Genomic DNA, 27,580 nt, shown 5'->3' with positions numbered 1-27,580 from the left:
TGCTGTAGTTACCCAGCTATTCGGTAACTCTTCACTGCCACCCAGTGCCTGTCTTAACTCTTCCCTGAACATCACCTCACAATTACCCTTTTTCACTTTCCACCATTTGATCCTTGGTGCTGCCCTCACACTCATCCTCCTCTTCTTGATCACCAGTGTCATCCTACAAACCACCATCCTATGCTACCTAATTACACTTTCCCCTGCCACCACTTTACAGTCTCCAATCTCTTTCAGATTGGCCCTTCTACATAAGATATAATCCACCTGTGTGCATCTTCCTCCACTCTTGTATGTCACCCTATGCTCCTCCCTCTTGTTAAAATATGTATTCATCACAGCCATGTCCATCCTTTTCGCAAAATCCACTACCATCTGACCTTCTGCATTCCTTTGCTTAACACCATACCTACCCATCACTTCCTCATCCCCTCTGTTCCTTTCACCAACATGCCCATTGAAATCTGCTCCAATCACCAGTCTCTCACCCTTGGGTACAGTCATCACCACTTCATCCTACTCACTACAAAATTTTTCTTTCTCATCCATCGCATACTCAACTTGTGGAGCATATGCACTAACAACATTCATCATTACACCATCAATTTCCAGCTTCATAAACATCACTCTATCCAACACTCTTTTCACCTCCAAAACCCTCTTAGCATAGTGTTCCTTCAGGATAATGCCTATGCCATTTCTCCTCCCATCCACACCATGATAAAACAATTTGAAACCGCCTCCGATACACCTAGCCTTGCTCCCCTTCCATCTGGTCTCTTGCACACACAATATACCAACCGTCCTTCAGTTCATCATATCAGCTAGCTCCCTCCCTATACCAGTCATACTGCCAACATTCAAAGTTCCGACCCTCACTATCACAGTCCTAGCCTTTACCTGCCTTCGGGCATGCCTTCCCCCTCTTCGGCCAACAGCCCAATTTCCGCCAACACCCTGTTGGCCAACAGTACTGGTGGCGGTCATTGTTAACCCGGCCCTCGACCGATCCGGTATGAATTTCTGTACAGTTTTCTGCATATATGATGTGGCAAAATTTTACGCCGGATGCCCTTCCTGATGCAGCCCTCCCCATTTATCCGGGCTTGGGACCGGCACAAAGAAATGTACTGGCTTGTGCATCCCCAGTGGCTGGGTTAAATAAAATAAACTAGTATTTAAATATATTCCTGATTGTCCAAGATTATTTCTGGATTAGTCCCCGATTCACGAAGTAAGAGGTTGACAGCTATTGGGTTATATTGAATTTTAAAATTGATCCTGTTTTATAAGAATGACGTCCTTCCTTCTTGTGTGTGTGTTTTGTAAAAATCATTTGTAAATTCATTTACAAACTACCAGATGCTGAATAAACATAAGGATTTGAAATCATTTTCACAGTGCTCTTAAAGTCGTCTTTTATCAGGCTGCAGAGCTTGTTAGATGGAGTGACATATCTCTGTCCCTCATTTTGAATATTGTCCTACAAATATAACTAGAAATTAACAGTGTACTTGCACTGCTGAATTCAGTCCCACCTGAGATTCAGATATAGGCACATCTTTCCAAATGTTGCCCTTACATGTTGCAGAAATGTTGCTACTTTTCAGCTGTTGTCTTAAAAACACACTGCTTTATTATTTCATATTTGATTTGCAAGCCAGTCATTAAACATCTGAGGTTTGTGTAATGGATATTGTTTCTGATAGATGCTTCAAAAAATTTTACTCTGTTAAGTAAACAGGTATGCACAGCTGCACTTTTATTTTATCTTGCTGTTTACATAGCACATACAATTGGACTGCACTATTGGACATTACCAGTTAACAGATGCAAATATATAAATACAGTTTATGAGTCTTAGTGTTGTTATTTTCGTGCTGTAATGTACCTGTTTGTAACATGGTGAACACAGTTGTAAATAAGTACACAGGTTGTGGCTGAAAAGGGTTCTAAGGTCAGTTCATTTACCTGGTAAACATAGAATGAATGAATGGGTAAATACATACTAAGCTTGTTTTCATTGTTAAAATTTCTTTCTTTTATTTAGCAAATGATCTTAATGTTTGTGCTGTAAAATTAGAAATAAAAAACCCATATCTCTATTATTATTGTAAATGTGAAAACAAAGCAGTATGGACTTTGTGAAATTTTAACATTGTTTTATGGTAATTTGGAAGTGCTTGACATGGGCTCTGGCCCATTACCTGCCTAGGACCGTATATGATCATGATTCAGCTCTGGAGATGGGCTGTGTGATACTGGAGCACAAAATCATGTCAGGGAGATGTGAATGGTTCATTACTCTACTGGAAATATAGAGGGAGATTGAAGGCACACAGGCGACAGTTTGTAGAACTATCTGTCTTACATCTTCATTAGCACTTTTTTAAACAGATGATTCTGGAAAAGGGATATGTGGGATGGTAGGTATAGAGGGAGGTAGATGTGAAATGCACTTAAAAGGACAGACTAGACAGGCTTATTGTTTCTTTTTGCCATTTGGCAAATGAGATATGATAAGATGTAAAGAACGTATAAGAGCAGTTACCTATTATCACATCACAGTTTACTGTGTGGGAGGTAAGATAGGGAAGTTTTAACTGGTGGTTACTTCTACAAGCACCGTTGCTTGAGGTGTGACTCATTGATAGCTACTTTCTACCTTATGTCACGGCATATGTCTTATACGGTGCTAGAATACAAGTTCCAGAATAAAAAGAAGGCATAAAGAGGCAGGCAAGGTCTACAGAGCAAATGAATGCTTTTCTACAAAAATATATGAAAGACAGTATTACAGTTATGTTTACTAGTATGTAAGCAAAGTGGTCTTTTTTATCATGGGTAAGCTCTGCACTGACATTTGACTCTGACTCCTAGTGGTATCTTTGACCTTGGCGTGGAGAGTCATAACCCTGATGACCCCTGCAGCCTTACCAAAAGTTTGATAAAATCAGCTGCTATGTTTCTTAGTATATTACAACTAACAATCTCACTGTGTGCTTCAAAACTACTGCAAATGTATTGCATTTCTGAGTAACTCTGTCCACTAGCAACATCTGTCAGTGCAGAAAGTAATTCCAAATCATGATAAGGAAGTACAATTCATGTTTCAGTATGACAATGGCAGTTTATACATAAATGCATAGGCAGTTTGTAATTATACTCATTTAAGACTAGCCAGGATATGATGTAGAGTATTTGAATGTTGGCTTAAAATTCCTAGATGTAGCATTACCTCTTTGTGGTTTCATTTTGTTTTTGCTATATTCTTATTACTGCCATATTTATGAAATTTCAGGTCAAGGGGAACCAATGAAGATACTACATATAGGAAGGTGTTGTACAGAGAATATAATGCAGACTTTACAGAGATGAAAGAAACACCAGAATGGACTGGTAAGTCAACATCAATAAACATAAATGGCAGTTATTGTTTCTGAGTGGTGGTATTTTTTATTAGCGAATGAGTGACCTGCACACCAACATGTTGACTGTTTAATGAACGTCCTCCAGCAGGGTGTTAATGTACAGTTAGTGCCCACTCAAAAATGAGTCCTCTGCTTCTCAGCAACATATTAAAGTGCTGTGAATCTAGAACAGTAAGGAAGCTAATGGCAGCCATTGTTTTACGCTTGCTAAGCAGCTTTTTTGTTGTTTAGTGAGTATAAAATTAAAATAAATACAGAATGTTAAAAAAAAAATGAAGTGTCTGTGTGTGTGAGTGTATGTGTGCATGAGAGTAAGACTGATCAAGCCATTATTTTACACACGCTAAACAATGCTTTTGCAGTTTAGCAAGTATAAAATGAAAAGAAACGGTAAAAAAAAAAAAAGAAAGAAAAGTGTGTGTTTGTGTGTGTGTGTGTGTGTATGTGTATGTGTGTGTGTATGTTTGAGTTTCTGTCTGCTGTATGAGTGTATGTGTGCTTGTATGCATGAAAGAGGAAGTTTGTGTGTGTGTATGTGTGTGTATGTTTGAGTTTCTGTCTGCTGTGTGAGTGTATGTGTGCTTGTATACATGAAAGAGGAAGTTTGTGTGTGTGTGTGTGTGTGTGTGTGTGTGTGTGTATGTATCGTTAAGTTTCTGTGTGCTGTGTGAGTGTATGCATGCTTGCATGCAGAAGAAGTGTGTGTATGTGTGTGTCTGCATGTGTGTGTGTGTGTGTGTGTGTGTGTGTGTGTGTATGTTTGTGTGTGTGTGTGTGTGTGTGTGTGTGTGTGTGTGTGTGTGTGTGTGTGTGTGTGTGTGTGTGTGTTTGTGTTCGTGCACGCAAATGTTTGTGAGAGAGAGTGAGAGTGATCGACCAGTGGTAGCAGCAATAAAGAGGTATGCATACCTCTCAACCTCTTAGCTCAAGAAATCTGGCTGAAGCCTAAAATAAAGGGGAGAGCCATACCTCACAGCTGTCCTGATTTTTACAGAATGGTGGCATACATTTGAGTTGTAGACATCTTAGCCTTTAAAAAATGCAAGCCAACACAAGTACTGTTATTCTACCAAATTTCTAAGTTTATAACAGCAATATTTAAAATTTGTTCCTAATTTTAGACCTTTGTCCCTGCCATTATTTTGTAATTTGTCCAGGTTTCTTGAGCTTAAAGGTTGAAAGGTATAGGGGAAACAAAGGCTAAAAATTAGGAACAAATTTTATAAACATTGCTGATATAAAATTAGAACTTTACTATAATAAAAGCATTTGTTGGCATGCATTTTCTGAAGGAAATACTGTCAGAAACACAAATGTATGTCATTATTTATTGACTTTATTCCCTAATGATTGCCAGTAAACCACAAATTTGATGAGTAACAGGCCAAAAAATAAGGTAAATATCTGGACATTTTTTGAAATGTTATATTTTGGAAGTAAAATCCTTCCTCCAACAGCATTTACATATACTACAGCAAGTTTGAAACATAAGGCGGAGAAACTATTTGACATCAAAAATATAAAAATAAATAAGTAAAACAGCAATTTACTGACATCCCATTCTCTTAGCACAATATTGCTGTCCAGGGTATGTGTTACTGAGTAAATGAGGCAATCTGCCTGCTGCGACGGGCCTGAAAGCACCCCTGGGTGGGCATTATTTACACAGTAACACACACCCTTTTGGGCATTATTGCTTGCTTGATACATGACTTCTTTCTTCTTCTTTTGGCTTTTCCTGGTTAGGGATCGCCACTGCAGATCACCTGTCCGCTCATGATTGGCAGTGGAATTTTACAGTGTTGAGTTGCCAGCCTGGCGCCCAACCTTTCACAGAAGGCACACACACGCACTCACACCTAGGGTCAATTTAGAGTGTCCAATCCACCTGCAGCTTGTCTTTGGGATGTGAGAGGAAACCGGAGCACCCGGAGGAAACCCACTCAACCACAGGGAGGACATGCAGACTCCGCACAGAAAGCACCCCAGCCGAGGATCAAACCAGAGAACCTCTTGCTGTGAGGCGACAATGCTAACCACTGCACCACCATGGCCGCCCTTGCTTGATACATGACTATATTTTGAAAATGCAGTATTACCCATCATGCAGCATTACCCATTCAACCACAGACCTGTTACAAGTCTAATTATTACTTCATGTAGATACACTTTCAACAAAACAAATTAATGCAATCCTTATAATTGAGGAACAAAAAAAATATTTTATTTACTGATAAAATTGTCACAAAAACTCCTAAGCTTCAAAAAGGTGTTTTTGCCAAGAACTTCTGTAGTTTATATCAATGCGTAAAATAACTGATCTAGGAGCCATTGTTTATTATTGTTCAACTCTCCATATAATTAACATATTTTCAAAACTATTAAGTTTAAAATAAGAACCATTCTGCTTAACTTATGTACATCTTTAAACGTATACTGTGATGTACAATTTTGGAAAACAAATAATTTGTTTAACATTGTGTAGATATTGTGTCTACAGTATTCCTCTTCATGTTTTGTTATTGCCTATATATGTTATTGCAACTGCCCTTTACTTTTCCAGATTTGCCTTTGTGAATGTCGACTGAGAAAGAATCAAACTTGTGTTGGGGAGCCATGGTTTGTTTCTTATGAATAAACAGTACTGTATCCCATACACCTGGCATCTCTCAGCCTAATCATGAATAAACCCTCTTTTCATTTTCATTGCTATTAACTTCACAGTCAGGTTCCACTCTTTCAATTTAAGCTGACCACTTTTTATGGCGGCATCAAAAACATTCACATTTGCCACATTGCTTGCTGTTTTTGCTTGCCTTTACTTTTAGGGTCTTGTATAGCATTACTTGACGCATCATTGAATGTAAAAAGCAGCATATTATTGCTTTTATGTCAGCTGTTACACTGCATATTAAATTTGTATGTCCAAAGTCATACTGTATAAATTGCTTCCTCGTAAAATGTATAGCTAACCTGTATTGCATAAAGATTTTAAGTATTACTTTTGAGAATTTTTTTATCCCAAAAGTCAGTCTGTGTAAATGGCTTCTAAATACCATGAGTAGTTAATGTTTCCTATGGGTTCAAAGGTAGTTATTAGGCATACAGTCAGGGAGACCACTGACTGGCTTAGCCTAATTTTTCAAATGTCTCAGAGCACCGTCTGGTTAAGTAACTTTCTCAGAGTCACATTGCAGACAAATAGTGGCAGAAAGAATAAACACTGTACTATAGTTAGAAGCTCATTACAAATTCATAGCCTTAATTCTCTGCTCTGTCATTACATAAAATAGCTGTGTTTCCTTTAGCTAATCATTCATATACACAATTAAGTCTATTACTAGAATATAGTTACAGTAATCAGCATGCATTTCAACAAAGAAGATGACTGTATAACTAGTTGTCTTTATTTTTTGTAATATTTGCAAGACGAATGTGATCACAACTGTGTGGGTGATGTTAATTAGTGTGAGTACAGAAACACCTTTGGCAAAGTATATCTTACTGTTTTTTAGCACAAGTTTAATATGTACATTAAGGCCCTCCCTTATATTCACATTGCTACAGAAGTGGTTAAATTTTAGGAAGGTAAAACCACTGTTGCTGTGGTATCATGGGCTAAAGCCATGATTTTCACCCAGATGACCTGAGTTGGAGTAATGGTTGAATATTGGAAGAGATGGGCTGAAGGGGGATAGAAATGAACAGCTAATGCCAGGTTGCACATTCCAGGGAAATGGGAAGATGTTTTTTCATTGGCTGTGGTTCCCATGCAAACAGAGATTGATGTATCATAGTAATAGCCTTTTGTTAATTCCAGATGATTCTCCTATGTTTTGCATTATTTATTATGAATATTTGTATATAGTCTTATTTCTATGTGTATTATTAGTAATTTTAGATAGTTTCAGTTTGTTTGAAGTAATTTGCTCTGAAACTTTTGCATGATGGGAATATGGTACATAAACCACTGAACAGTACTCCCCCCCCCCCCCAAGGAACATTTGTGGCTTCTTCTTAATCAAGAAAACTATTTTTTTGCATTTTCTGTACACTAACATCATTAAGTAAAACAGGGAACTTTAACCCAGTGGTGTTAGCTTAAACAAATATGCCTTGCATCTACAGACTTTAATGGGTGCACCATCCTGCACACAAGTGTCCATTAAAATCTATAGGTGCACAGCATGATACCCCAAGTTATCCTCATAACATTAGAATTTCAGTTTATTTGGGCCATGGTTTAGTAAAAAAGTTTATTAAGCTTTTTAATTAAAAAAGCCCAACATTTTAAGGAAGGACAGGCAGGAAAATATATTATGGTACTTTATAATGCTGCGATGTATATAGAAACATCAGCAAATCATTTTAATCTGTATTTAGTTAATCAATCTTTCAGTTACATATCGAGTACCACACTTTTGAACATTGTATGTCCGTAACTGTTTGTCTCAGCCATGTGGCACAGGAAGTGGGTGAAAAGAGTCTTGTGCCAGTCCATTCATACAGTTAACTAATAATAAATAAATCATTTACTAAGTATTGTTTGTCTTTACTGCTAGGTTTAGTGTGCCAGGGCCACGGTGTTTAGTATGACCTAGGGTTTGACCACTGGTTATGCAAGTAGAGTGGTAATAAAGTGATTTTTTTACAGGAGACCCGATCATACCTCTCAACCTGGAAACATCAAAAATCTGGACAAAGGCCCATGAAAAATCAGTATAAATCTGTACGCTGAGTAACATAAAATTTGCATACATAATTATATAACCCCACCCACTCCGGTGGAATTGTGGGATACCAACTTTCAAACACAAACTGATGAACAGACAACCAAAATATGCCCCAGACCCTGTAGTAATGGTAACCATTTTTATTTGAAATGTGTAGCAATGATGTTCACTGGGAAAGGAGAAGATGATGAACCTTAGGATTTTGTTTTTGGTGACAAATTAGGGCATTTAATGGTAGTTGATATTCTAATCTTAGCAAAATAATATTATAGTTTGCTAGGACCTCCAAACATCATTCTCCATGGCCTACTGATCAGTGACATAGCTAGAGTTTGTGCCGCCCGGGGGCTGGCTTTGTTTGCTGCCCTTCCCCCCTCAGAAAATCATGGTTGAATGGGGCCCCCATATACAGCCCTCCCCCCTGCAGCCATTCCAATGTCCCATTACGTGGCTATTTTGCCCCATTTACCATAAACACTGTAATGTCCATACTGCTTTACATCTACAGTAATTATTTGGATTTCATTTAAAACTTTTATTTTACATTTTATAACACAAACACTAATAGACATCTGCTAAACAAAGCAATACAGTCTCAAAATGAAAAGAGACGTAGCATTAAAACTTCTCTGCCCTTAAAAGTAAATTCACATTCATTGAAACAGCATTGAAACATACATTCAAAGAAAATGCATCTCTTCAGTGGCAGATAAAGATTACCTTTGGGCTGTTTTCACATCATAGGGTCCTTGCACATGAAACATACATGTTTTATTCGATATACCTTCCTGATTATATTAAGTTATATTCCTTGTATAATACAGCACACTTGTTAGAGCTCATTTTAAATTTATTGTTTTAACATATTTCCAGTAAGCAATGAAACAAAATGCATAAACCAATAATGACAAAACTGCTCAATTCAGAACATTTCTATCATAAAACTCTACTTAGACTTCTACAATCCACCAGTATCAGTAAATATGCACAATCTCTGCAAAAGTAAAAGTTATCTAAATAATTCCACATTAAAGAGATCTGTAACTAATGAAGAGGTTGCTGCTAGCAAACAACTTTAAATTTCATTGTTTCATCTACAAATAAAGTGCCTGTTGTCCTTGAGGAATAAATTGCCTGTGTTACATTAAAAAAGTGATAAGCTAGTAATATTACAATAGGGAATGGATGACAAACTGATAACAGATTCATAGTTACTAGTTATTACTGCCAAAGAGGACATTCTCAGGACTGCAGCAAAAGTACAACACAGTACATTATCAGCAATGCATCTACATAGTGTGGGAGTAGAACCCACAGCCTCCTGCGTCAAAAGCAAGTATTCTACCTGTTGTGCTACTAACACAGACAGACTTGACATAAGCTGCACTAAACGTCTCTCCCCCTGAAGAACTATGCAGCACAAGAAATCTGTAAAAAGCCAAAATGTATTTGTGGGGGGAGGCCCAAAACCAGGGGCACATTTTAAACATTGTTTGTATAAGCCTAGAAAAGTTGATATAATAAAATGTTCTTATGTTACCAGTCACTTCCTGAAAGATAGGAAGACAAAAACTTAAATGGCTATCATTATTTAGTGAATTAAATTATCGCTAATTTGCTAGAAAACCACAAATTATAAGTGGAACAGACCAAAGAGCCAAACATTGAATGCAAGTGGTGGTGTGGGTAGGGAATTCAGGCTCTTGCTCCTTGTACCTAAAAATACAGACAAAATAAGGTCATTACAGTAAGTAGAACTTAAAAGTAGTTGGAGTGCAGGCAGTGTTATAGTAAATCAAGCAGTGCATGTAACATCAAATGAATAATTAAAGACAGTGTACAGTGAGCTAAGAATATATTTCTACTATATATTTACTCCATGTACGAACATGTCTATGAAGCAAAAGAAATTAAAACATATTATCTTTTAAGGGGATGTGAGAGAGAGTTGTAACAGGAGTGGGGAGTGGTGAAGGCTAAAGATGAGCTGTAGTAATATTCTACTATAGTTAACTGATGACATAATTATTTCTGATTCAGCTAGAAGAGGCTTCTGCATTTACTTAATCAGAGAAATTCTTGCTAGGGCTCTTTGTAGTGGGCACTGAAAAAATGATAACAAGGAAATGGAAGAGTAGGGAACACCCTGTGGGAAAAGATGCATGCAGTAATGTATAGAAAATGTAATATATAAATCTGTAAGGAGAAGAAGCAATAGAAGGACAAAACTGTAAACAAATGGGCACCATGGATCTTGTACTGTAGACTAACACTCTCATGCTTAAACTGCATTTCAGTGAAGGCTGGTTCTTAAAATAATTGACTTGGCAGAATAAATACACTTTTGATGAGGCAAATGTACACTTTATTTATCAAGCATCTGTAATGTAAATAGTTATGCTTTCATTTTAGTTTTTTTCCTACTGATTTTGTAATGTGATTGTTGCAGTTTAATTATGCTCTTCTCTAATATGTTAAAGTTTATGGACTAAAGGTTTGTCTTTTGTCTGTTTGGCTCATCTAACTTCCAACATCTACTCTAGATCCAATAAAGTCTTAATTCCCCTTTACATGTATGTCTTCAGACCAGTCACTGAATATAATGCTGCTTTTGGCATGTATTTGTCTAAACATTTCACTCAACTTGAGAGACCTCCAAGATTCCTAACTAAAAAGATCAGTGGGTTCAAAAATCTTAGATATCAGGACAGACAGCAGTGCTCCCTCTGTCCTTAGTTTCTTCCTTTGGGATCTGTGTCTGTCCCTTCAAGTCATGAAAGATCCAACCTTCTTTGACCTCCTGTTTCTTCACAGAACAAATGGTTCATCAAATACCCAGTTAAAGGAGCTAAATTTTAATCAACAGATAAATAAGATATGTTGACATAATAGATTCAAATCCTAATGTATCCCTCCACCTATGGAGCAAATTCCCACTACCTGAAAAACAGAGCAGCAGCCTTGTCACCCCCAAAGTGGATCTAGATAAATGAATGGGCAACCTCATATTTTCCCCTGATCTATTTTTAATTGCCCTCCTTAAAGCTTGAGGGAACTTTTGAATATGAGTTTAGTAAGCTTCTAATGATCTTCAGACTGATTGCCTAGTACTTTCTATGAACCTACACCAAATAAGGAGCATTATCTACTGTTAATACTATCTTACTAAAATGATATATTTTTTTAGAAAGATAATACAAACTTCTGTAACAACCCTTCCTGCATCCTTCCATGCATATTTCTTCATTCATGCATCACCACCCTGCCATCTCAAAAAAAAAATACACCCATCATACTTTTATTCAAAGATTAGGATGCCGGAAATGTTTATGGTTTCCCTATTTATACCACATTTGTATTTAATCAAAATTTCTCTATTTTCCTATTGCTGTAAGTATTTGATTTGTAGCCTCACTACCCCAACTCAAAACACAATGCTATCTATGTAGAAATAGACCTGAAGGAAACTATAACCCATTCTAATGTATATCCTTCACTGCTTTCCTTCTCTGTTTACTTCCTTAACTTTAAATTTGAACATAGTCAAAATAACAGCTGACTAAGGAGATCAGGAGATCAGTAACTTGCCCATTTAAATTCACAGCCCAGTATGCCCACTCATTGTGTTTCTTCTAAGAAAACGTATAAAGTTCTGCAGGCAATTATTCGTATTTATCACTAAGTTCATGCTTTCAAGTGCTTCTTGTAATCTTTCTTAACTAACTGAATGCCTTAGCAACATCATCACTTACCTTTAAAACTTCTGCCTGCCCTCCAGGGAACTATGTACAAAACCCTTAATTATCCACACTGTTGTCCTAATGCACAATGTGCATGTTTTCAGATAAAATCTTTCACTTTTCCAGAGGAACTTTATCACTCCAACATGTAAGTCCAGCTTCTTTCCTTCCTTTAATCTGTATCATTCTTTCAAAAATTCTGTTAACTCTCCTATTTTCAGTCCGTTGAGTTTATAAAGCACAACATTTTATCACGTTCCCATCTGGGGTACTTCCCTCACATATTAATTACAGTAATAGCATATTGTAGTAATGTTCTATTTTTTACTATGTTTACCTCCTTCATGTATCATTTCCATTTTTTTTTTCGTATTCAGGCACATGCTTTTTCCTTCACCTTATACCTCTCTTTCTTAAGCTCTTACCACTTCTAACTTGCCACCTATATCCTCGGCCTGATCTCCTTTTTTCACCTGTAGGCCCTTCCATATATTATTCCATCTTAAAAGGGAGGAACTTCTTTCTTACCATATAGTGTATCATTTTTTTTTTCTTCTGCACTGCCCTTCTACTTAATCATATGACTGTTCAATATTCTTGCTTTATTTACTGTCAGGCAAATCTCTAACAGAAGAAAGTAGTGCAATACCTTTACATTGTTCCTTTATTATCCTCTCCCTTTCTGGATAAATTTGGATATTGTAAATTTTGTCACACTATCACTGATACCAAATGGAAGGAACACATGTTGTGTTCCCTTCTCATATGAGAGGTGTCCTTATCTGATACATACAGTGGATATAAAAAGTGTACACACCCCTGTTAAAATGCCAAGTTTTTGTGACATAAAAAAATGAGACCAAATTAAATAATTTCAAAGATTTTCCTACCATTAATGTGTCCTATAACCTGTACAATTCAATTGAAAAACAAACAAATCTGTTAGGGGAAAATATAAAAAATTAAAAATGTACAATAAGCTGGTTGCATAAGTGTGCACACCCTTAAACTAATACTTTGTTGAAGCACCTTTTGATTTAATTACACCATTCAGTCTTCTTGGGTACACACCTGCCATCAATTAAAGAGACTCTGATTAACCCCGAATACAGTTCAGCTGTCCTAGTAGGATTTTCCTGACATTTACTCAGTTGCCTGCTACAGCAAAAGCCATGGTTTGCAAAGAGCTTACAAAGCATCAAAGGGATCTCATTGTTGAAAGGTATCAGGAGAAGGGTACTAAAAAATGTCCATAGCATTGGATATACCATAGAACACAGTGAAGACAGTCATCAAAATGTGGAGAAAATATGGAGCAACAGTGATGTAAAGAACTGGACGTCCCTCCAAAATTGATGAAAAGACATGATGAAAACTGGTCATAGAGGCTTCCAAGAGACCTATAGCAACACTGAAGGTGCTGCAGGATTGTATGGCAAGTACTGGCTGTGTACTAAATTTGACAACAATCTCCCGTATTCTCCATATGTCTGGGCTGTGGGGTAGGGTTGCAAGACGGAAGCCTTTTCTTACACAGAAAAACATCCAGGCCCAGCTAAAATTTGCAAAATAATACATCAAGTCTCCCAAAAGCATGTGGAAAAATGTGCTATGGTTTGATGAGACCAAGGTTGAACTTTTTGGCCCTAATTCCAAAAGGTATGTTTGGCACAAAAACAAAACTTTGCATCACCAAAAGAAACCATCCCCACTGTGAAGCATGGTGGTGGCAGTATCATGCTTTGGGGTTGCTTTTCTTCAGCTGGAACTGGGTCTTCAGTCAAGGTGGAGGGAATTATGAACAGTACAAAATATCAGTCACTTTTGGCCCAAAACCTTCAGGCATCTGCTAGAAAGCTGAAGATGAAGAGGAATTTCACCTTTTAGCACAACAATGACCTCAAGCATACATCCACATCAACAAAAGAATGGCTTCACCAGAAGAAAAATTTTGGAATGGCCCAGCCAGAGCCCAGACTTAAATCCAATAGAAAATCTGTGGGGTGACCTGAAGAGGGCTGTGCACAAGAGATGCCCTCACAATCTGACAAATTTGGAATGTTTTTGCAAGGAAGAGTGGGCAAATATTGCCAAGTCAAGATGTACCATGCTGATAGACTCCTACCCAAGAAGAGTGAATGCTGTAATTAAATCAAAAGGTACTTCAACAAAGTATTAGTTTAAGGGTGTGCACATGTATGCAACCAGCATATTGTATGTTTTTTATTTTTATATTTTTCCCCTAACAGATTTGTTTGTTTTTCAATTGAATTGTACAGGTTATAGGTCACATTAAAGGTGGGAAAAGTTTTGAAATGATTTATTGTTGTCTCATTTTTTTATGTCACAAAAACTTGGCATTTTAACAGTGGTGTATACACTTTTTATATCAACTTTAGTTACCACATTTTGATTTTTGAGGTTACTCAAAGGGGGGAAAAGCATTGCTGGTATCCATATACCATTTCACAGGTTAATAAGAATTCATCAGTTTATAAAACAGTGTAAGCTATCTGGTTTCCACAGAAGCTATATCTATTTATGATTACATTATCAATTGTTTGGGTTTTCTTCGAAGTGGGTACTTTGTCTTTTTTACTTTAGTTAGTGCACACTTCCTGCATCCTCTTAAATATATGGTAGTACTTATTTTTTCACTTTGGATTTGTCTTAGACCTAATGAAAAGCTGAACATAATAAAACCATCTAAAGCCCACCTTACTCCAGTTTCAGTTTGTGCTAGTACTATATTTAACCTTACAGTATCCAGTACTGTAATTGATCCCTCTTTACTGAAGGCTCTGATTTCTTTCTAGGAAATAAATGTCACCAATGTGTTTTTTTTTTTTGGACACTCATCCTCTATTGGTTCACATGATCCATATCCTTGGTCAAATGCAGCTTTTCCAGAGAAATTAAGCTTATGTTTTATATTGATTGCTGATATGACTACAGTGTGTTTTGTGTACTGCATACTTGTTAGGGAACCTGAAACTATAACAAAACCATTTGTCACCAGTTTACTGAAAAAGAGTAATACTTTTCCTTCATGTTGGTTTCCTTACAAAATCTACCAATGCATGGTTTATTGTGTTGCAGGAGATTTATTACAAATATTTTATTTAAGAAAACTCACAAGAGGAAAAATAAAGCAATTTTACTAAAACTATAATACAACCATTGTGCACATGAAAAGAGACAAAGAAAGAGAGAAAAGACAGTTAAACATTGTATAAAACCTGCTGAGTTTCAAATCAATGTGGCATAATTGTACTGGTGCAGGAAGGGAAGGGATATATTAGCACATTAGCATTTATTCACAGGAGTTTGCTACCTCTTCCCTTTTACATCCATAGTATCCCAGATAAGTGCCCTGCAGAGACTGACTGTCTCAGTGAAGTACTGCTATGCTGGAATTGTGACTCTCATAGTATCTGAACTGGCTGTATGGCATGAAAGACCTTTAAGTATAACCTGTGGGATCAGACTTGATTATTACTTCCTGCACGGAAGAGAGAAAAATGAAGTGGCTGTGCCTGATAATGTGTCTAGGGGTAAGGTGTGGGATTGTGACTGCATGCATGCTGGAGCTAACAGTAGTCATGATTTCACTAGTGGAGATTGGGACAACTGCCTGCATTGCTTTCCTGTTGGGTGGGGTGGGGGGCAGGTTGCCATGCTGGCTTATTCCCTTGCAGATGTGACGGACAGCCCAGTACAAGACATGCGTATTGCATGACTGATCCTAAGAATACTGTAAATTGAGCATGCACAAGGGTTTAGGCTCATATAAAGGACAAAACCCTGATGGCTGCATATATAATGCTTTTCTGGCATTAGAGAACTTGGCATAGCTCCTCGTGGTCCCCTGCAGAGTTCCTAAGGCAGCAGAGAGCAGAAAAAGCGACTTTCTTGATTCTAAGTATTTTTTAAGCATTTTTATTGCTTTTTTCGACCTTTTGTGCATTTCGACCACTGTTTGTGCTTATATTATTGTTATATTACCTGTTTTCTCTGTTTTTCTGAGCTTAATTTGTTGACTGCACTTCTTGAAATAGACAATAATCTCCACTTTGATGTTCACATCTCACATACCATAAAACTAGTACACAAAAAACTAGGCTCCCTATACAGGCATAAGTCCTTTCTCTCACAAAAAGCAAGAGTCACTCTTGCACAAAGCCACCTCCTCTCAACTCTATTATACGCAGCACCAATCTTTACCCAAATCAGACAATGTGACCTAGACAAACTAGAATCATGCTACAATAAAATAGCCAAGTTTGCTACTAACTCAACCTATAGAACCCATCACTGTGCTGCACTAAAAGAACTAAAATGGCTTGAGCTACCACAGCTACTTAACTATCACCAGCTGGGCACAGCCTACAATATTCTCAAATATCCCGCAAAAACCTCCATTATCCAACCTACTTAATGTCTATACTGCAAACCGGTACCTAAGATCTAGTGAAAAATCTCTCCTCTCCATCACCAAGGCTAACAATAATGGAGGAAAGCTCTACTCCACACCGTTGCCAGAAATTGGAACTCTCTTCCCTATCTGTGTCCACTGCCCCTCCACATCCATATTCAAAACTCCTCAAATCGCACCTTCTTAGTACATGGTTATGCCCTTGTATCACATAACCCTACCCATACTACTATTAACTCCCCAAATTCCTCTCTGATCACATGCTGGAGCTCTGATCCCCTGTAGGCTTGGTCATCTGAAAGGGTACTTTTAACTGTAGAATCTTACTTGATATATTTTCTTTTCTTACCAAAGTATGACTGGCATTGTCTTTTTACCCATGTTCTATATCTTTTACCTGGAGTGTTTTTATTAATTCTTGTTATATTACTATGCTCAGCATACATGATGTAACCTGTTTTGTGTATTATGCTGGATGTACTGTATTTGTATAACTTGATGTTGGAGCTTTTCTCCCCGGGCCTCCGCTGAAAATGGACCTGGTCCAGTCGGAATTTCCCGGTTAACAAATGTAAAATAAAATAAAATATATAAATAAATAATTTGTTGACTGCACTTCTTAGCTTAAGTTTTGCTTATAAGTTAACCAACAGGCTAATACACTCAAGTGTACTAGCCTTTGATAGCATTTAGTCGAAAAACCAAGCATTTACTGTATTTTCTGTCTGTGTGTATAAAAAAAACTAAAAAAAAAAAATACTTCTGCTTTCCTAACTTTCCTAGCTAGTTGTTCCAGTGATCAGATTTGCTGATCCCTGGGCTTTGTATTTGGTTCCTGTGTTCCTCCATTTTCTTGTGTGGCCAGAGGGAAGTTTCTTTACTCACCAGTGAGAGTGGGGAGTACTGAGCTGCCTGTTTGTCCTCAGAGGAGTGGTTAGAGACAGCAACTGGTAATTCATTGGCCATTTTGGGTCATTTCCTGTTTTTTCCACGCTTTAGCGCGGAGTTGCCACAGGAGCACACAAGAGCAGCGGTTAATCAAGGTTAAACTATTCGGGCTACCTAAAGTCCACTCTTCAAATTTTCCCTTAAAACAGCCTTCCCTTAACTGTACTGCTGATCTAACCAGCGTATTCTATATCTAAAAAGCTCAGCTCTACTTGATTCCTAAGTAGAATATTCTCTATCTGTTAAGCCTAGCACTTGCTCCTAAAGTACTTTTTACTTGATATAGCACTTTTATTATACATAGTACCCCACCAGCCAAAAACCCCATTCGATCACCCACATCCCCCGGAGTCTTTTAAAGTCCTTGTCTATTCCTTCTAGCATGTCAAGGGATCAGTTGCTAGTGTCCTGTCCTACTCAGCTGGTGAATCTGGGAATATTGAGGCAATGTTACAATTGTCTCATGTACACGGACAACCCTCTCCTTCTCCCACAAAACACAAATACATGCGAGAGATGCAACTATATAGCCAAACTGGAGGCTGAGCTCTCTCAACATAGGACTGGTAAGACCAGACAGGAAGAGAAGGTAACCACACACACCACAAACCCAGTCTCACATAGTACTATCACAACTTCAAATCATACACATAAATACACAAAGACATATTCGGAGGCTCTGATCAAAAATCTACCAAAACAGCAGAGGCCACCAAAGCAGACACCCAAACAACTGCCACCTCAGGACACAACACATGCAACACATAGACCACATAGTCAGTGTGCCAAACAGTCACAGCCCTTAAGGCCAAACACAATGCCAGACACACTCGTCATTGGTGACTCCATAGTCAGACACACTGACGTCCCACTCACCAGATTGAACAAGGAAAAGGTCACAGTAAGCTGCCTGTCGGGCGCTAGAATCAGCCACATAACGCAAGCACTCAGGTCTCTCAACAGCAGGTACAAGTATGACTCTTTCATTGTCCACGCTGGTGTAAATGACCTGAGACGCACCTCCTTGGACTACATGAAAAGAGACATAGAGGAGCTCTCTGATTATGTAGCCCAGGCAGGTATGACCCTGACCTTGAGCAGTATCCTACCTTCACCAAGAATTATGCCACAATACAGAGACAAGATGATCAGCTTTAATAATTGGCTTAAACTCTGGTGTTATTCAAAGGGGATCCAATGTCTGTCTGCCTGGGAAGACATGCTGGCCAAGCCACGCTGCTTCGCAAGGGACGGCTTGCACCTGTCACCCCTGGGCTTCCGGATATTGGCAAAGGCTCTTGCCACCCCCATAGTGCCTTTTTTAGGCAAAGCTCAAATTCTAAACATACCACCCTAGAACACAAAAAAGGAAAAAAACTAAGGGTAATGCTGCTCAATGCCAGAAGTCTCAACCTCAAGATGCACGCACTCGAGGCCCTTCTCAGTATGGAGAACATCGATGTCTGTGCTGTGACTGAAACCTGGTTCAAGGCTCCCAAGAGCACCCCGGCACTATCAAGCTTTACCTCATATCATGCGTTCTGACCCCAAAATCCGGACAACACCAAGAAAGGAGGGGGGGTGTCTATATTCATCAAGAACACCCACACCTCAAGGTTGGTGGCAACGCACTATGCATCAGAGACCATCCAGGTGCAATTAACCATAGGCAAGACTGCTCTGCAATTTGTAGCATGTTACAGGCCACCCTCTCAATCTCAGGAACCTCACATAGCTTTCCTGAAAACACTGGAGGGGATAAATGTATCTCCAAACACCATCATACTAGGTGATTTCATCTACCCGAATATAGACTGGGATCACTACTCAAGCCCCAACACTCTAGCCCAAAGGTTCCTAGAGTTCATAAACTCAAATGCCATGGAACAACTAGTCACCATCCCCACAAGAGGAGATAACATACTAGATCTCATCATCACGAACATGGGGTCACGATGTTCAACACCGGAAGTATACCCTTCACTGGTGAGATCAGACCATAAACTAATCTTACTGGAAGTCCACATCCCGCCCCCACCTGAGATAAAAAAGACCACAGTGAAGAACTTCTCAAAAGCCAACTTCACACTTCTAAAGGCTAGTGTGGTCTCTTTCAAGGCCCCCGAGACTGCAGAAACCATTACTCAAGCCGCTGAATCACTTACAAATGCCTTCTACCAGCACCTACAGGACTGCATGGATCAGGCAATCCCAAACAAAACAAAGACCATGTGTACCAAAGGCAAACGTCCAGTTTGGTGGACCCCAGCCATAAACAAGCTCTACAACAAAAGGAGGAAGCTACTACAAGATAGAGCAAAATCCTTAAAAGGGAAAACACCCTTGATCATTATAAGTAAAAAATTAAGATCTCTCATAAAATCATCCAAGGCAAATTTTGAGAGAAAAGTCGCTAAGGACTCAAAGGACAATCATAAGGCCTTCTTTAGCTATGTTAGAAACCTGGGAGGAAACTCCCAGATATGCTCAGAATTAGTTCAAAATGATGTAAAAATGACTGAACCTACAGACATTGCCAACATACTGGCTGACAGGTTCAGTGCAAACTTCTCCCCCCCCCCAAAAGGTGAGATATCTATACCAGAGAATTATAGCCCCCCAAACATCTCTAACGCTCAGGTGAGAACTGCTCTCTCCAAGGCAAAAAACACAGCATCCATGGGTCCAGATGGTGTTCCCAGATGTGTGCTCCACGAACTCAATGAGGAATTAAACCCACAGTTAGGGCAGCTGTTTAATCTTAGCCTCACCTCAGGATACGTGCCTAAGGAGTGGCGTACGGCAACTGTGGTCCCACTTCACAAAGGAGGTGCCTCCACCGACCCGGGAAATTACCATCCCATCAGCTTGACAAGCTTGATCTGCAAAGCTGTAAAGAGGATCATAATGGAACTCATAAATAAAGACATAGGAGACTTGCAGACTTTGGATCCGACCCAGTTTGGCTTTGTCAAGGGCAGATCATGCCTTTTAAACCTGGTGGACTTTTTCGAAACAGTCACCAAGGCCATTGATGAGGGAAAGGCAGTCCACACAGCCTACCTCGACCTGGCAAAGGCTTTCGACACAATACCCCACTCAGGTATCATTGAAAAACTCATCAGCTTAAATGTAAACCCATACGTCACAAGATGGGTTGCAAATTGGCTAAGTGACAGAACCCACAGGATCAGAGTTGCTGGCGCCATGTCAGACTCAAAGCCTGTCACAAGTGGTGTCCCACAGGGCTCAGTCCTGGGCCCTCTCCTGTTCGGCATCTACTTTTCAGAAGTACAAGCAAACACAGGAGGATTATGGCTGACAAAATTTGCAGATGACTGCAAACTGGGCGCCATAGTTGAGAACACATCTGACACAGATATCCTTCAGAAGGGTCTTATAGAAACGGAAAACTGGTGCCAGAACCATGGCCTAAAGTTAAATGCCAAAAAATGCATAGCCATACCCTTTGGGAAAAACAAGGTTACCCCTAGCTACCATATAGGCGGCAACCCACTAAGCACAGAAGAGGTTATTAGGGATCTGGGTACCCAGGTTGACAGTAACCTTTCATTTGATACTCACGTTGCCAAAGTAGTTAGGAAGACCTTCTACATTGCCCACCTGATCATGAAGGGATTCACATCTAGATCAAGGGAAGTCATCGTCCCCCTGTACTCATCACTTATCAGGCCAATGATTGAGTACAATGCCCCATTCAGAATGTATCTGACACGACACCTGCAGCAACTGGAAAGGCCCCAAAAGTTCCTCACCAAAAGGATAAAGGGTCTCAAAAATATGTCCTATGCTGCCTGACTGAAGGAACTTCAGCTCTACTCAGTCGCTTACCGTCTGCTCATAGGTGACCTGTGCCTGACATACAAGGCCATGTCCAACCCAGAACTGATGAACATGCTTCACCTCAAAAAATCTAGATCCCTCAGAACTACAAGGGTGGGAGACTTAAACCTTGACACGTTTATTAATAGGACGTGCTGGAGGGACAGATTCATCACCCAGAGACTCCCTATGCTGTGGAACAAAATCCCGGTACATGTGAGGCAGAGCACCTCGCTGGCTTTGTTCAAGAGAAATCTTGACCAATGGATGGGAGATTGCAGATATACCCCAGGGATTATCTCAGTGTCACTGCTTGACAGAGGCACAGCAAAATAATGGGCATAGTATCCTCCAAACTAAAGGGGTGGCGAAAGCCACAAAACTCTGGCTAGGCTTATAAATGCCCTTGGGCAGATAGCCTAGTATGAACCTATGAACCTATATGAGCACTCCTGCCATTGCAGTGGGAGGACTGATTCATAGTAGAAGGCTAGATGTGTAGCAGGCAGTGGGCAAATATAATTTTGTTAATACTTATTTTGTTGTATTGCATACAATAGGTCCTACTTCTACCTTTCCTTGATTATTGGTTCCTATGACAGTGCATGAATCATTGCCTTTCTGAACAAGAACTAGCTGGTTATGTGCAATGTCCGCAGTTTCCTAAGGAAGCTATCATATTGACAAAAGTTAAGTTTGAACCATTGAATTGAGAAGTACATGGGATTTGTGATGGGCAGCATATGATCCTTTTAGAGACAAGATAAAAACTGCACTTTTTGTGCTGTGACATCTTGAAAGTGATGTATGCCCTTAGCAATCTTGCACTATAGCACATGCTTACACAAAATCTATTTTTAGAGTCAGTTCTTACAAAATTATAAATTCTTGGAATATGATTTGTTGCATGGTAGTCTATCCTGAGCTGAAAATTAAAATATGTGACGGATGTTGGAAGTTGTCTTTGGAGGCAGGCTTTACTAGTCTTGTTACCCCTGTGGCTATGTCATATTAAATGACAGAAAGCTTTTATCTCATACAGAGTTAACTGCCTAGATACACGTGACCTCACTAACTTATTTAATATCTCCATCTAAGTAACACAGAACCCCTCATTGTCTCATGGTGGGTCTCTTCTTTCTTGGGGATGGAATCAAACCTTATTAGTGGCACAACTTATTGCTGGATATTGGTAGGCAAGAGCAGGAAGCCAGGTGGCTGACATCTGCAGCTGGTGCCGATTTATTTTTTTCTTATGCCCTACTACCCTGTCTGGGCTGTATGCTTGAATATGCAGTACTTACAGCTTCAGTGATTTTCTGCCTATAAACATTTGTAACTAGCTTATGTGTGCCATCTTTATGCAGATTCTCTCAACTGACTGATTTCATGTGCCCAATTCTATTGATGCCACAAGATGATGTTCTTGCAGCAGTCGCTGTCTATAAATAAGATAATCGGCTGCTGGCCATTAATTTTAATTCAGCTAGCCAGTTCCAACGACACTGGACTTGCTGTTCAAATCTGGGTCCCTAATATTTTATGGACTGAGCTAAAGTATTTACTTGTACAGCAATTAATCATTATTTAAGAAGTGGCTGAAATTAATGAAAGTCGTTTCTTTAGTGACCCATTGACCAGTCATTCAGTAAGTCTAAGCAGCATGACTAGTTTTAGGTGTGACTGAACTCAGGATAAAAGCAGCTGGACAAGACTGACCCTACAGCATAACTACAGTCATGTTTCTGTGTTGTAGGCACGAATAATAGAAGGCAGGAAATTTAATTGAAAAAAACAATTATTTTGTTCTTTTAGTGGGATAAGCATCAGATTTTTAATTGTTGTTGCTACAGGGCTTCTTGGTCCAACTTTGCGAGGTGAAGTGGGAGATGTGCTGATAGTTCACTTCAAGAACATGGCAGACAGGAACTATACGATACATCCTCAAGGCATCATATATGGGAAACAAGCTGAAGGTACATTCAAATATGTTTTATAGCTTTTATAGTCTCTTATGTAGTTTTGTGAAAATTATGCTATGCTATATGAGTTGTGGAGTGGAGTTTTAGACCAGCATGCTTTCTGCATCCTCTAATATTAAATATGTTAGATATTTGGTCTGTCTGCACCATCTGCCTCATTCATCTTAATATTTTTCTTCTAGTAAAATGACATTCTCAGCGGTGTGGTGTGCAAATATTTTAAAACAGAACAAAGATCACTCCCTTTCTCCAAATAGGAGAAAGTTGCCAAGTTTATCTTCATGCTGTTGAAGCTAATAAATAAGAGTTGTTTCCCTGTAGGAATATATAGCTTTCTGTTTCTCACTTACTTACAAATGCAGTGAGTTTTCTGTTTCTCTTAGTGAGATACACTGACGGAATTAATTAAAGCCAGAGTTGCAGGGAACACGTAGACAAGTATCAACAGTAGGTATTGAGAAGGAAGACTCTTCTTTGAGGTACACAGGGAAAATACAGTTGTATTTTAAATTTGAGTTTTATTTATTTATTTATTTATTTGACATTTGTTGACCAGGATAGTCCAACTGTGCTAGTTCCTTTTTCAGCAGAGGCACTGAGAGAAAAGCTTAAAAAAAATAAAATAAAAAAAACATACATAACAGATTCACAACATTAGCAGTAATATAATCAAGCATAGTAGTTTCACACATTTAACATATATAACTAATACCTAGGAAACTAGTGAGCATGTCCAGTATGTTACATCTTGAGGTTACACACTTTAACTGTTTTATAGTTGATACAAAGAACAACAAATGTAGAATTGTAATACTATTTACAAATATACTGTCTTAAAAACAATAGATGGTAACAATCAGTATGCTTAGAGTCAAAAGGTCAGGGGAGGGTTGTAAGTGTATAAGCAGAAATAGGAGAATGTATTCATGGTTAAAGAAGTTCAGAGAATGTAGGCCAAGAGAGTGGAGGGAGGAAGGAGTGACAGTGTTAAAAGTGATGAGGATTGAGAAGCAGGTATTAGTGAGGTGTGGAGGGGAGGAGAACTAGGAGAAGTAATTCTTAAGATGATCAGGGAGGGTGTTTACAGTGGCAAATCCAGGTGTTTATGAGGAAGTCTTTAAGGGCTTGCTTGAATTCTCTGGGATGGGTTATTTTTTCTAATAGTTAAGGAAAGCTTCTTCCAAGAGAGGGAAGGAAAGTAACTATAGAGATTTTGTCCTGCTGAACTTTTAGGCTTATATATTTATAAATGGTTTTGATCCAAGCTTATGATGGTAATAGGGGGATAGTAGAGAGAAACAAGAGAGGATATGTCTTGGCAGAAGGCAGGCTTGTAGAGGATGGAATGGATGATCAGTAGTTGAGATAGAAGGAGTTGGTGAGGGAATTCTAACCAGTTTACAGTCATGAGAGAAAGTGGCAGTGGTGAGAGTTAATGATTTGGTTGGTAGCAAATTTGGCAACTTTATTGTAGGTGGTTTCAAGCTTAGATAAGAAAGAGGACTGCAAGTTGGTTAAGATTTGTCAGTTATAGAGATGGTTAGGAAGAAGGTAGGCATATGCAAGAAAGAGATGGAGTCATTAGTTAGAAAATTTTTGTTTCTGTACAGGAGGCCTAGTTTTTGGTGTGTTTTCTTGATACAATGGAGCACATGAAGGTCCAGTTTCAGTTGGTCATCTATGATGACTCCCAGAAGCTTAGTGTTAGGTTCAGCCATGATAGTAGTATTGTTAAGGGAGGTGATAGAGAATGAGTTTTTAAGGTGGGAAGTAATTTAGGAAGAGTAGCAGAAGTTCGGTCTTTTAGGGATTTGGTATTGGTTGTTGGAGAGCCATATTTCAATAGATTTTAATGATTTTTGGGCAAGAGTGAGCTGATCAGAGAGGTTGTCAGAGATGGAGATGACTGTAGAGTCATCAGTGTATTGAATTAGAGATGTGTGAGGACATGATGTATGTAGCTGAGTTGTGAAGATGTTGAACAATAAAAGACAAAGTATTGACCCTTGAGGGACACCCATTTTGATGGGTTGTGGGGGATAGGGAGGAGACCCACTTAACTGATTGCTGGCTGTTGGATAGGTAGCTTGCAAACCAGGAGATAGTTGAACTTGAAAGATTGAGGTCACTGAGTTTAGCTTGAGCTTAGGTTGAGAGACTGTATGGAAAGCTTTGGAGAGGTTTAGGAAAAGGCAGGAGATGAGTTTGTTGCCAGCAGGATTTGGTGGGTAAAGGATCTGAGGGCTGTGGTGGTGCTGCGGTTAGGATGGAAACCATGTTGGGTGGGTGTTAGTAGGTTTTCTTGGATTAGGTAGTCCAGGATTTGTTTATCTACACATTTTTTCAGTATTTTAGAGAGTGGAGACAGCATCACAATATGCCTGTAGTTTGATAGCTCATTAGAGTTACCTGCTTTGTGGATAGGTAGACAATAAAATTGTTTACAAAAAGAGGGTACTAAGATTTCTTTATAGTGATGAGTTTATCAGGATGGAAATGGGATAGGCAATTAAGTTAGCTGCTGTCTTTAGGCAAAGTGGAGGTAGGTTGTAGGTTGATGAGGAGCAAGGTTTGTGCTTATGAAGTAAATGTTTTGTGTAGTTGATGGTGACTGTTTTAAGAGAAAAATCGTTATTTTGTTGAGAGGAGATGGAGGGGTCAGGAGGGTTAGTGGAATGAGAGGCCTACATAAATTTACTGATTGTATCTATGAAGTAGGAGTTAAATAAGGATGCAGTTTCTTGGGGAGAATTATCTGGGCAGGGGTTATGTACAGAGGGATTGCCAGGGTTCAGTATTTGGGTTGATAGAGTTCCAGAATTGTTTTGGGTTACTTTTGCTGCTGTCAGAGATCCATGGTAGAAGTTTTTTTTTTTTTTTTATCTTTGTTGATGTTTTTTTTTTCCCGGGAAGGTTGCAAAGTTCTTTGTAGGTTTGCAGGTGAGTTTGTTATTTTGATCTAGTCCAGAGTTTCCCAGGCATTGTCTCTTTTGTTCATGAGAGACTGTGTAGCCTGAGATAGCCAGGGGGAACTGAGAGGTTTGATTCTAATGGTTAAGATAGGGGCTAGGAAGTTCAGTATGTTTAGGAATATGGAGTTAAATTTTTGTACTGCTTCATGTAGTGAAAGATGGTCTAGGGAGCACCAGTTAATTGAGAAGAGAATGCTATTGAAGGCTTCAGGGTTGAAATTGTTAGTCTATGACATTCTTTAAATTTGTGTGGTCTGGAGTAGTGAGAGAAGAATCTGCAACATCTTATGGGAGAGTGGTCATTGATAGTGTCTGGTAGTGGTTCAGGGTGGTGATATAAGATAGGATCAGATACAAATATCCAATCAATAATAGAAGAAGAGGAGTGTGTGCCAAGATGCAGACTAGTTAGCAGCACTTTTCTTTAGCTCTGACAGTCTTTATATTTACTGAATTGAAAACCAGGACTAATTTCTTCACAAAAATTACAGGATATAATATTTAAAGTTCGCTAATTTGTTTTATTGGAAAAAATTGCCAGGATTTAACACAACTCCTGTCAAAAACTTCAACAGAAAGGCCACTGATACTATCACAAGATGAGCAACTGAAAATACAACTTTCAAGACTAGTCTTCAAACTAGGACCTGCAAACCTTATTAGTCAACATGTCTGAACTAACCCTAAAATGGACAGTAAATTGGATTTGTATAAAGAAGAAACCTCCAGACAAATAAAGGTTTTAAAATAAATGATGCAGCAACAAAAGATCCAAATAACCGGTATGGAAAACTCATTAAATGACCTGGATGGGAGATTAACAGAGCAAGAACTACAAGTGGAATTTCTTTTAAAGCAAAATACATCTTTAATGAATAAAGTGGATGATCTTGAGAACATATCCAGGAGGAATAATCTTCGGATTTATGGTTTACCTGAAAATGTGGAGGTTCAAAACATGACCCATTTTCTCACAACCTATCTTCATAAAGCTTTAAATCTGCAAGAAGCCTTTTCATATGGAATTGAGAGGGCACATTAGTCTTTGACTAAATCAACCATGTACAACAAGGGCAAAACCAAACCAAGATCTATCATAGTTTGTTTTTTCTCTTCACAGAACAAAGAACTAGTTCTGAAATCAACATGGATCAATTCCACAATTAAATATGGCAGCAACATTATTAGGTTTGACAATAATTCCTCTTCTACAGTGGCAGCAAAAAGGAAGGATTGTTAACCACTAGGTAAGAAACTTAAACAAGAACAATTAAAAGTTCATCTTTTATTTCCAGCCAGATTTTGCTTTTTTTTTTTTCCCCTGGAAGGCACCAGAACCTTTGAAACCATTTGCAGTTTAATTACTTTCTAAAAACAACTTCCTAGATCAAACAGAAGAAATGGATTGTTTGGGACCTAGCCTCAAAAGTCAAACTGAGAAGAATAACTGGTAGACAATAGGAAATTACTTTCATTATTTACTTGTTAAAATAAAA

General features: G+C 38.7%; 1 protein-coding gene across 3 annotated transcripts in view; it reads left to right on the top strand.

Moving 5' to 3' along the window:
* Positions 1 to 27,580, top strand: part of F5 (coagulation factor V) — a 1,256,984-nt gene that overhangs the window by 190,525 nt on the left and 1,038,879 nt on the right. For all 3 annotated transcript variants that reach the window (XM_044072364.1, XM_044072363.1, XM_044072362.1), the window contains 2 exons: positions 3,302 to 3,399; positions 22,984 to 23,106. In XM_044072364.1, coding sequence (XP_043928299.1) covers positions 3,302 to 3,399; positions 22,984 to 23,106 — 221 coding nt within the window. The remainder of the gene's footprint in view (positions 1 to 3,301; positions 3,400 to 22,983; positions 23,107 to 27,580) is intronic.

This window comes from Protopterus annectens, chromosome 5.part0 (assembly GCF_019279795.1).
Source record: "Protopterus annectens isolate FY-2018-M chromosome 5.part0, PAN1.0, whole genome shotgun sequence".
NCBI lineage: Eukaryota > Metazoa > Chordata > Ceratodontiformes > Protopteridae > Protopterus > Protopterus annectens.
This window is presented reverse-complemented; position numbering and strand designations above follow the sequence as displayed.